This window comes from Centruroides sculpturatus, unplaced genomic scaffold (genome assembly GCF_000671375.1).
Source record: "Centruroides sculpturatus isolate CEXI.00-Female unplaced genomic scaffold, Cexi_2.0 scaffold2156, whole genome shotgun sequence".
Lineage (NCBI taxonomy): Eukaryota > Metazoa > Arthropoda > Arachnida > Scorpiones > Buthidae > Centruroides > Centruroides sculpturatus.
In genome coordinates, this window is record NW_019386332.1 from 26,271 (window position 1) to 38,630 (window position 12,360).

The 12,360-nt window shown below is 29.7% G+C and overlaps 1 protein-coding gene across 1 annotated transcript in view; it reads left to right on the top strand.

Annotated features, from left to right (window-relative positions):
- The window catches only part of LOC111614579 (ubiquitin carboxyl-terminal hydrolase 22-like), a gene marked incomplete at both ends in the record, with an annotated part of 46,899 nt that overhangs the window by 22,819 nt on the left and 11,720 nt on the right, over window positions 1-12,360 (top strand). Inside the window, 5 exons of the mRNA XM_023355951.1 lie at window positions 1,244-1,391; window positions 4,646-4,748; window positions 5,960-6,057; window positions 6,583-6,646; window positions 8,631-8,757. Coding sequence (XP_023211719.1) covers window positions 1,244-1,391; window positions 4,646-4,748; window positions 5,960-6,057; window positions 6,583-6,646; window positions 8,631-8,757 — 540 coding nt within the window. The remainder of the gene's footprint in view (window positions 1-1,243; window positions 1,392-4,645; window positions 4,749-5,959; window positions 6,058-6,582; window positions 6,647-8,630; window positions 8,758-12,360) is intronic.

Consider the following 12,360-nt stretch of genomic DNA (forward strand, 5'->3'; position numbering starts at 1 on the left):
TTTTAATACCAAAATAGTTACATTTTTTGCCATAGATGGCACTTGATAAGATTACATAATTTGTGTAATTGTTATTAGAGCTTACACTAAGAACATTTTTATTATTTTATTCTTATTTTAACAAATTTACAAATACTACAGCACCATCTATGTCAAAAAATGTAACTATTTTGATACTAAAATTTTTATTACATCTAAAAAAATCCTGCTTTTTTTTATCATATCTGTGAAAACTGCATCATCTTACTGTAAATAGTTTGTGAGTTATAAATTTTTAAAAATTTCTGTGACTTTTGAATCACCCTGTATATTTGAAATTTGATTGAAATTTGCCCAATAGTTTTTCCAACAAAGAGCTCTGAATATCTTATCTTTAATTATGATCACACTGTCATTCTTTGTTATACCGAGTACTGAAACAGGACGTATGTAGAGTGAAACTGTAGAACTCTACTGCAAACTGTTTGCAGTAGAGTTCATTCAAGTATTGTACAGTTCAACTGTTTACTACTCATAGACAGAATCAGTACTCTAATGGAATCAATTTGTTTATGAAATTGTAGTAAAGGTTTTCATTAAATTTTGTATTTTAACAGGAGAATTCAGAAAAAAAAAAATTTAAACAGAAGTCAATAAATACATAAAAATGTCCAAGTTAATAAAATTGGCTTTTACATCAGACGTATCAACTTTGTTGACTGTTGCAAGTGACTTATCCATGACATAGACCATCATTGATTTACAATAGTTATATTTTTACAAAATGTGATCAGATTTTGTATAAAATTATTGAACAAATATATAATTGTTTTCTTCTTACTAAATTCTGAAGATTAATTTAATTTGTCTAGTGTAAATAATTTTATTTTATTTGAATGCCATCTATTAGAGGATATCTCATCAAACCATTCTAAAACTATAGCAGCAAAGTTCAGTTTTGTTTAGTGTTAAAGCACTTTACAATATGTTTAGTTTAGAAATGCAGGATTTTCCTGTTCTATTGACCACATAAATGGAGATAAATGTCATTTCATGACACTTATCATGGCTACTTAAATAAGGTGGCAACAAAGTGAAATTTTACTGTATTTACTTCTAATAGAAATCATTAGTTTAAATTATTATAATAACTTTTTCAATATAAATATTTTTCAGATATAATAATTTTGGTTATATGTATAGTATGTATTTTCAGATAAATATGTATTTTTATTGATATATTTTTTAGATAAATTTTTTATAGTTTTATTCAGGGAAAAGCACTCCTCACATTCCATACCGATTACTCCATCTTGTATGGACACATGCCAGGCATCTAGCTGGTTATGAACAACAAGATGCTCATGAATTTTTTATAGCTACATTAGATGTATTGCATCGGCATTGTAAAGGTATTTTAAATTAATATTTTATGACATAAAAAAGTTAAATGCAATTTAATAAAATGTTAATAGCAGTGGCGTGCCATCCATGGAAGCTGTGGAAGCACCACCGCTTCCCTTGTATTTTCTAAAATATAAATACATATTGTACAATTATTTTCATATTTGTACTTTGAATTAATTAAAATTAATATTTTATTATAACTGCATTATGTATCTTATTACAAATTTCTATACTGCATATGAAAAACAATGATAAGATTGCTATTGTATATTCAAATATAAATTCGTATATGCATATTTCCAATGGAAGCACCATATTGTCAAATACAGGATAGCTTTTATAGTGAAAATATCTGAATCGTGTAAATCAGCTAGATTTGCGCTGCACTTTACAGAGCACCAACCTCACATGGTTTAGCTTGTGGATGCTACACACCAAAATATTGTATAATGCTTTCAATGATTCTATCCAGGGCCGGCACAGCTTCCCTATCATCATATGTACACCACTGATTAATAAAAAAAAACCTTATTGAAAGTATTAATATATATGTAGATGAAAAACAAATTATAGTATAAATGAATTAAAATACAATCAAACTCCATATTACAAACTTCTATATAGTGAATTTTTCCACATAACAAATTTTTGCATTGTACACTGCTCTTTTAACCAAAAATATAATTAATATTGCTTCTAAATAATAGTTAAATTTCTATATAACAAATTTTTTTAATTTGTAAGGATTCTCAATCATTAAAGGTTGATTACTCCATTTGGGTCAAGTTTGAATTTAGGTTCAATTCAGGTATCAGTCTGTAAACCCTTTGTAAAACCATGGCATAGGTGTGAGAAATACTGGTAGTTAGCTTTTAAAATCATTATGTAATCTGCCCCACATGGTTACTGGTTGTAAAGAAGAGGGTGAAAGGTTAGATCCAAATGCGTTGTAATTAAATTTGTAAAAAACAAATTTAATTACAACGATTAGGCATCCATCTTTCTTCTTTGTTTTGAAAACAACTAGTGTCCTCTGCTTTTTTTCTTTCTCTTGCCTCCTCGTGGGATTTTTCTCTAAAAACTTCTTACAATTTTTTGATTAAAACTTCTTACAACCTTTTGATTAAAACTTCTTCTCTTTGCTAGTTATAAACTACACCAGTAAAATGAGTCCTACTTATAAACAAGGTCTGTATGGGCAATCTAAAAACAAAATTAAAATATTAAGGACATAGAGGTAAAAAGAACTGAAATATATCATTTACATATTGTTTCATTCTATTTTTCAAGTAAATTTGATTCACCTTAATGAAAGATATTTATTATCACTACTATAGCACAAAAAAAAAAAAGAGAGAGATAACTATGTTGTTTTAATACAAAACAATTAAATTAATGTTAAATATATTTAAAACATGGAATGAAATAGTTTATAAATGATAACATTTATGCTATGAATATTACATCATAGACTTATTAGATAGCAATAGAAATGGGAAATTTGTCTAGTACTTAAAATTAGTCTGTTGTTATTTTTAAAATGAGGTTTTAATCCATTTATCTATATACAGTGGTACCTCAGGTTACGAACACCCCCAGCATACGAAATTGTCAGGATACGACATGAAATTCAAACATATTTTTGCTTCACGATACGAACAAAAACTGACCATACAATGTTACATTAGTTTGCTGCGCCATTTTTTATTCACTTCTGTTCATTGGTCTCAGTCCGTGTGTTTGCTTCGTTGTGGAAGGATCTCGCTCGATAAAGGAAATCTTGAGGTATTATCAGAAAGTGACTGATTTTATTGAAAAGAAACATCCCAAAAAGGTTCACAGTGGCCGTGTTGCTGCTTTTTACCGGAGTAATGACATTTGCCAAAGTCATTTTAGAAACATTTTAAAAAGTAGGCAAAGCAAAACTTCTTAGGAAAGGTATTTTACCAAGCAACCTCTATCCAGTCAAAGTGCTGGTGGAAGTGAAGGAAAGAAAGCAAAAAGTAGTGAATAAAAATTAAAAAACACAATATATACATAAAACAACAATAATTTTTTAAATCTTTTCTAAGTTATTGTTACATTATGTTATGAAAGTTAAGTTTTAGTATCATTTTCCTTCTCCCTTTGTTCCACCATCAGTTTATACCTTCACNAGTAGTCTATGCACCCCTTTAAAAAATATCTCTATATATGCATTTGTGAACTGCTATTTACGATATTTGTAATAATTTTTGTTTAATCACTTTATTTCAACTATTTTTTGCTAATTATGTATTCGCTCAAACTTTGTTAAAACCTTAACTGTATCCTAAACAACAGCCAAAGTTGTAGGAGGAAATTCTCCTATTTTACCGATCTAGGGATCCCCTTTTCCAAATTTTAATATCAACTCAAAATAATTTAAAAAGACAAATTACAATAAAGACAAAATACTCCAATAAATAAATAGAATTGAAATGATACTTTGAAATGTTTTCCCGATGAAAATGAATAATAATTCAAGCAAATCATTTTTATTGAAAGTTATAATAATAAGTTTCAATAAAAATGATAAAATGTAAATTGAATTTTATTATAACGAGTTTGCTTGAATTTCATTTCTTCTGAGATTGCAGCAATGCATGACGGGTAAGCTAGTATTAAATAAATTAACAAATATGTATATCAAAGTTTAATCATTTTAAGTTTAAATCTTATATGTGTATATTCCAATATATTTGAAATAATTCCAAAACATTAGCTTGACCTATGTTGAGAATAAAATAAAATTATTAGTTTTCTAATATAAATATAATTATTTATTAAGTGATTATAAATTGACATACATTTATCATTTCTTTTTCTTAGAATATAAGTGTTATAATCATGTTTGGTTGTAACATTGATGATTTTTATTTGACTTGATGGAAGAACAGAATCAAATTGATAATGAATCATAGAAAAGTTTTTTCTATTCAAAAATACTCTGTATTATAATGAGTGCACATAAAATAATTACTTTTATATTTCATAATCTGAAATTTATGGATTTGAAATTAAAAACAATTAACATCTGCATTTGTTCTGATTGTTGATCAAAATTTCTGTATGATTAATATATGTGAATTATAGAATAAAATCTGGAATATCTAACTTTTGTTATTAAAAAAAATTAAAAGTAAAATAAATTAACAATGTCTATTAATAAATATGATATACAATTTTTAGATGCAATTATATTGTATAATATATTAAAATAAATATTTTATTATTTTAGGAACCAATGGTTTATCAAGTAGTAATCCTCATCATTGTAACTGTATTATTGATCAAATATTTACTGGAGGACTTCAGTCTGATGTTATATGCCAAGCTTGCAAGTAAGAATTTCACTTAGAACACTAATTATTCTTTGACTAATGAAACTTTTTGTATAAGTGAATATTTTTAATTTGTTACTAAAATCATAAAATAGAATATCATTAATGCAGCAGATTAATAAATACTTAAGGTATTCATAAAAACCTTACAAAAATTTCAATGCCTGCCTGGATTCATGATGCATAGAGAGTAGTATTAATTTGAAAATAAACAACTTCCATGTTCTATTTACAACTTATATATTAATTATATATTCTTACAAGGTATTTCTTGTAAGAATAAAGGAGGTATTCCTTGACAGTCAACAAAAAGTTGACGATAAAAAGGAAGTTGACGATAAAACTAGTCAAGGCTAATTGTAAGTTGGAATTAGTAAGTTGGAAGTTATATTCTTCATCAGAATTATTAAAATGACAAGATAAACAAAAAGACAGTCAGCAAAAAGTAGCGATTTTCAAAATTAAGTAATGAATTGAGTAACAAGAAGAAAACACTGGACAAAATTCCAAACAGCCACTGGCCAGACATCATTCTAGGGTTTGCTGCACTTCTAAACAAGGAATCTTTAGCTCCATATATAGCATTAATATTAATATAAAAGGGATGAACTATATTGAATGAAGTGTGCAGTGAACAATAAAAATAAACTTTGTTATAAACAAAGGATAGAATTTCCCCTAACAATAATCAAACTTTGAGGATGTGCATTTTCACTATATTTAGCAAGGCAGTGTAGGATGCTCAGAGACATTGTTTGTATGGAATATGTTAAGTTTTGAATGAATTATACTTCATAAAATGAATGTGCACTTTTTTAATATTATAGTTATGGCTTGTTAATTGCTTATATTATTTAATTCTTAAAATTGTATAGTAGATTTCCATTTGTCCAGAAGAAAGAATAAAAAAATAATAATGTTTAGAGTAATTGTTTAAAGGGAGTCAATAAATTTAATCAATAATAATCAAATAAATTCTCTACTTTGCTTTCTTACATAGTTTAGTTTGTGTCTTTTGCTAAATTTTCCTTTAATAGATATTTAGAGACTAATCTAAAAATATTTTTTTAAATAATAGTTAAATACAGAGTATTATTCAAAGAAAAATATTGTTACTTCATTATTCTCTTTAAATAAATTTAATATGCTTTTTCATATTATTTTTTGCTTGTCATATTTTAAAAATAAGATTAACTTCTTAATAATTACAGAGCAGTGTCTACAACAATAGATCCATTTTGGGATATTTCACTAGATCTTGGGCCAAACACTCATCTTCAAGCTTCAAGTTCAACTGAAAATACATCAGGTAATAAATATAAATAAAAAAATTATGTTAGTTAATAGAATTTCTTTTTTCTTCTGAGAATAAAAAACTTAAATTTAAAATCTTTCATTTTATATTATTTTACATTTTATATGAACTTAATTTGTTTCTAAAAGTTGTCTGGAAACAAATTTTTTTTTTTGTTCTGAAAAAATTCTCAAATCGAATCAAATTTTCCCAAAAAAAAACAATGTAAAATGGATCAGCCAATTTCCAACTCCTAAAACAAAACCTTTTTTTTTTTATCTTTTTTAGCTGTATTTCATCTATAAAAATGCCTACCAATGCAATATAATATATTATCATCTATATCTATATTCATTATATATAAATATTAACTTGGTCAGGGCTACAGAGGCTGTATATTGAACAAGCATACCATAGTCAATGGACCTCCCCCTTATATTTTACTGATGAAATAATATATTAATAAATAATATTTTATAATAATTCATAAAAATATTGTATTTCAAATCAAAAACTCCTTATAATTTATTTTATTACTAGAATGTGGAATTGGAGATGGACAAGAAGATGCTGAGCCATCATCATTAATAGATTGTTTAGAAAGGTAATAATAAACAATATGTTTTAACTTTTTTAAGACACATTATTTTCATGTAATGTATATATAAAAAGATTAGAAAATTCTTATAAGTTGTTTTACTTATCATATAGTATATCTAAATTGGCTCAATTGATATACTCACTGAAATAAAATGTTTGAGAATTAGAAATGGATTTTTTTCAAAATAAATGATACAGTTTAAAATGCAGATAAAGTATGTTATTAGAAAATCTGAAAAAATATAATATTTTATGTACTACTAGATGTCAAAGTTCAACTTTCAATATCTTACTGAACACTATGATATTCATGCAATCAATTACTGTAAGTGGCATATGCCTATGTTAATACAGTCGACCCCCCTATAAGATCATTGATTTTTCCGTTTTATCTGAATTACATGTTGTACGAGTCACTTAGATTTTACAAATATGTGAGCCATTCACAGTCCGGCACACGTATTTGTAAAATCTAAGTGACTCGTACAACATGTAATTCAGATAAAACGGAAAAATCAATGATCTTATAGGGGGGTCGACTGTATTGTAAATTAAATTAATGTAGAATATATACATATATGTAATATATACATACATATACACATATACATATACACACAAGCACACAAAATATGGAGATCAGTGCAAAGTATATTTTTGTTATATATGAGGGGAGTCTGATATCAAGGTGCAGACCAAAATTACACTAACATTTATAATTAAAGAAAATATTTAATACATTCCACAAAAAACTACATATAGTGGAGCGTCGTTTATCTGAAAGAATTCCAGTCGGCAAATTTAAATTTTCGCTGGAGCAGTGGTGCTGCAATCTTTAGCTATATCTTGGGCTACTCCAATATTTTTTTTGTTGATGTATGTGTTTTAGCTGGCAGCACTGGCACTTTTGTGTGGTGTTTTTCTGAGGACTGTGTGTCGTGCTGAATCAAACGTTTTTGATACTAGATTAACTTCTAAAGTATAATTTTTTTTTGTTTTTATATTTTTCAATATATTTATTTTGTTTGTAAAAAAATAAAGAAGAAATTTTTAAAGATACAATAGCCACAATTATTATTTTAAAAAGTTTACGTTAGGCTTAACATCGACAAAAATTCAACACAAAGTGACATGCAACAGAGAAAAATTTCAACATGGGATAGGTTAATATATTTTTTTATACATAATCGGTTATATGAAAAATAAGTTATCTGAACAACCCCAGTTCCCAATTGATTCGGATAAATGACATTCTACTGTACTTTTGTTTATATCTCGACATAATCGCCTTAAACATTGAGACATTTATCTCAGCATGACATTAGTTTGAACATCCCTTCATGGTACTGCTGCTTGCCAAGTTGCTTGAAATAGTCCAGAATGGTGTCTTGCAATTCCTCCTGATCCACAAAGCGTTTCCCGCCAAAAATTTCTTTAAAGGTCCGAATAAATGAAAATCTGATGGGGAGGTTAAATTTGGACTATACAGATGTTTCAGGACCTCCCAATTCTGCTGTGCCAACCACAGTTTGGTTTGATTTGACGTGTGGAGTATAGTCCAGATTTAGCCCCCTTGGATCTTCGTTTATTTGGATCTTTAAAGAAATTTTTGGTGGGGAAACACTTTGTGGATCAGGAGGAATTGGAAGACACCTTTCTGGACTACTTCAATCAACTTAACAAGCAGCAGTACCATGAAGGGATGTTCAAACTAATGTCATGCTGGGATAAATGTCTCAACGTTTAAGGTGATTATGTCGAGATATAAACAAAAGTATGTAGTGTTTATGGAATGTATTAAATATTTTCTTTAATTAAAAATGTTAGTGTAATTTTGGCCTGTACCTTTAATATTGGACTCCCCTTTGTGTGTGTGTGTGTAGTAGTAGTTCAAAATATCTTAATAATTGACTTCATATTTTAATAATTAATAATTAAATACAGATTTAGAAAAATTTTCTTTTATTTACTTACATAATTTCTTCTAGGTTTACAAGACCAGAACATTTAGGAAGTTCTGCTAAAATAAAATGCAGTAGCTGTCAAAGTTATCAGGAATCAACAAAGCAACTTACAATGAAAAAGCTCCCTGTTGTTGCTAGTTTTCATCTCAAAGTAACTATATGCTATTTAGTTTTTTTATTTTTGTAGTAGTACTGTGTTTCCCTGAAAATAAGGCATCCTCTGAAAATAAGACCTAGCAGAGGTTTTGCTGAATTGCAAAATATACGACCTCCCCCCGAAAATAAGACCTAGCAAAGTTTTTTTTAGTAGTAACGGTCATCCACAGATGGTTGGAAGTGGCCGTTGGCTTTTTGAAAGTACAGCCACCGATTGGTCAGCAGACAATCACACCACACAGCATGATTTGCAGAAGCCTATGGCTTGGGAATGACAGATTTGCATAAGGTTACGGCTGGTGATCGCTAATTGGTCGGCCGGGAATCACGACACATCACATTTGCATAGTGCTATGGTTCAGTAAGCACTAATTGGTCATCAATCCTGATGTCAATGCTATGAAAAGGTTAAATTGAAGCGAGAGTGGGAAGTTCACTCCAGCACGGGAACTTCATAAGTTCACTTTGGTTTTATTTAAGTTCAGTTTGACACGACTGGATATACGTCACTCTTGTTTAACTTAGACTTGGGAATTTTTTTGTTCAACAATAAATGTGAATTCTTCATGGAAAAATAAGACATCCCCTGAAAATAAGACCTAGCACATCTTTGAGAACAAAAATTAATAGACAGTCTTATTTTCGGGAAAACAGGGTAGTAGTAGTAGTTGTTGTTGTTGTTGTTTAATTTATTATTATTATGTTGGATTTAGTGAGTTATACTCAGTCGACACTGGCTGCTATGTACTATGCCAGACCAGAGTCAAGGCATAGCAACCAAAACAAGACAAAAATTAAATAAGGGTGTCAGTGTATGTGTCTGTATTCAGGAATTTCCTAACAATATGATATGTATTCAATATAGTGATCTTCTATAGTGTGATGTATGTGTTTCTTTTCAATTGTAATGTTCCCATGCTTTTGTGTAGTGTGTGTGGTATGACACCTGTAGAGGAGAGGACAACAGGTACAATAAGAACCTTATTCATCCTCCACAGATGCCTTATTTCCTGGGCGAGTTGTGTGTACTGGCTGATTTTTCAGTATACATGTTTTGTACATTGTGAGTATTTGAAATGGATATGTCTATAATGTATGTGATTTTATTGTGCTTGTCAATGAGTGATGGCTTGTCTGTTGTGGTAAATTATTTTCTCTGTGACTATGACTCTGTCATAGTACATTTTGTGCATGTTGTTTTTCAATACTGTCTGTGGAATGTATTTGTAATATGGTTTGTGGCTGTCTAATAATTTGTTTGTTTACAAGCTCTTAGTGTATTATATTTGCTACTTGATTATGTCTATGTAAATAATCTGTTTGTGCCAAGAGCTTGCAACTGGAAGTGATGTTTTGTATAGTTTCTGGCATGATGTGACATTTTCTGCATGTGTCATTTGTGAGTGTTGTATCTTTGAGTATGTGTTTTCTGTAGTTTTTAGTATTTATGCTGTATGGCAATCATGAATCCTTCTGTCTCCCCAAAGAGGCATCCCCAAGCTAACCAGCTGTTTGACGCAGTTATGTCAACAAAATCCTGGGCCAGGTCATAGGGATGCCTGCCATGGAGTGCTTATGAACTCACAATTGCTTTAATGGTGTCTATGCTATTTATACGTTGTAAGTGTAAATTTAATAGTGTGTTATTTGAGTCTGCTAGAGTTACTGCTTTATGTAACTAACTATGATGTTTCTTGTTTTTTGTAGAAAAACTCTTGCAGTGACTGTATTTGTTTGTAATGAAGGTTAACTATGTTGATTGCCATGTCTTCTATCGTTATGTGGAAGGGTTAATCTTTCTATGGCATATTTAGGATGATGATGTTTATGCTTAGCAAGTGTTGTTCTTGTTTTTGTTTGGAGTTGTTCACGATCTGTGTAGGTCCAATGCATAATTCCAAAAGAATACTGGGACAACATATGTGTTTATTGCTTTAACTGTGTTCTGAGAATAGCATTTAACCTACTTTGACATTCTTTAATTAATCTTTGCTTTATTTGTGTATGTTCTGTTAGTTTGGCCTGTTGGAATCCTAAATACTTGCAGAACTCGTCCTCCATGGATTCAATAACATCTCCATTTCCAAGTACAGAATTTTTTTTCAGGACTCCTTTTTCTATATGAAGTGTTTTACATTTGTCTAGGCTAAACTCCATTTGTATGTCCTTGGTGTATAAATATGTGATTTGTAGGAGCTGATGAAGTTGTTTTTGTGTGTAGATGCGTAAAGTTTTATGTCGTCCATGCACATGAGATGTGATAGTGTAAATCATGTTGTGTTTTCATGTCTGTTGATGTAACTATATTGCATGTTGTTTAACATGTTAGATAATGGGTTCAGGGCTAAACAGAACTAGAGGACTTAAGGAATTTCCTTGAAAAATTCCTTGCCTAATGAATATTTGGTTTGTTTGTATGGAAGTGTTATGAAGCCTGGGATGCATTGTTCTCTAGTGCTGCATAGTGTTTTGGAGGAATGCAATGAGTGATGGATGTACTTTGTTCATGTGTAGAATGTGTAGCAGCCAACTGTGTGGAACATTGTCAAATGCTGTTTTGTAGTGTGTATATATATATATACCATGTGTATGTTTCTGTGTTGTTTGGGTGCTTGCTGTGGAATGACTGAATCTATGAGTAACTGTTGTTTCCATCCCCTGTGATTTCTACAGCAATCTTTTTGTTAAATATACACGACCATTGAAATCTGATACGTTAAGTTAATACATTTACAACAGCCATAAATGATCGGGCTATATTTTTGATAAATAATTATAAATTAGAAATGAATTTGGCACTAGAGTGAGGCATTAGGCACCATCTCTTATTAAAATTAATAATATTTAATTAAATAATTTAGAATAAACTGGAAGAAAAGAATCAGCCCAAAACAGGACTTGAACACGCAACTCCCACAACTCCGGGTAGCATAACTGCCAATGCATCCGCATGGTATGCGGGAGTTGTGGGTTCAAGTCCCGCTTTGGGCCAATTCTTTTCTTCCAGTTTATTCTAAATTATTTAATTAAATATTAATTATTAATTTTAATAAGAGATGGTGCCTAATGCCTCACTCTAGTGCCAAATTCATTTCTAATTTATAATTATTTATCCAAAATATAGCCCGATCATTTATGGCTGTTGTAAATGTATTAACTTAACGTATCAGATTTCAATGGTCGTGTATATTTAACAAAAAGATTGCTGTAGAAATCACAGGGGATGGAAACAACAGTTACTCATAGATTCAGTCATTCCACAGCAAGCACCCAAACAACACAGAAACATACACATGGTATATATATATATACACACTACAAAACAGCATTTGACAATGTTCCACACAGTTGGCTGCTACACATTCTACACATGAACAAAGTACATCCATCACTCATTGCATTCCTCCAAAACACTATGCAGCACTAGAGAACAATGCATCCCAGGCTTCATAACACTTCCATACAAACAAACCAAATATTCATTAGGCAAGGAATTTTTCAAGGAAATTCCTTAAGTCCTCTAGTTCTGTTTAGCCCTGAACCCATTATCTAACATGTTAAACAACATGCAATATAGTTACATCAACAGACATGAAAA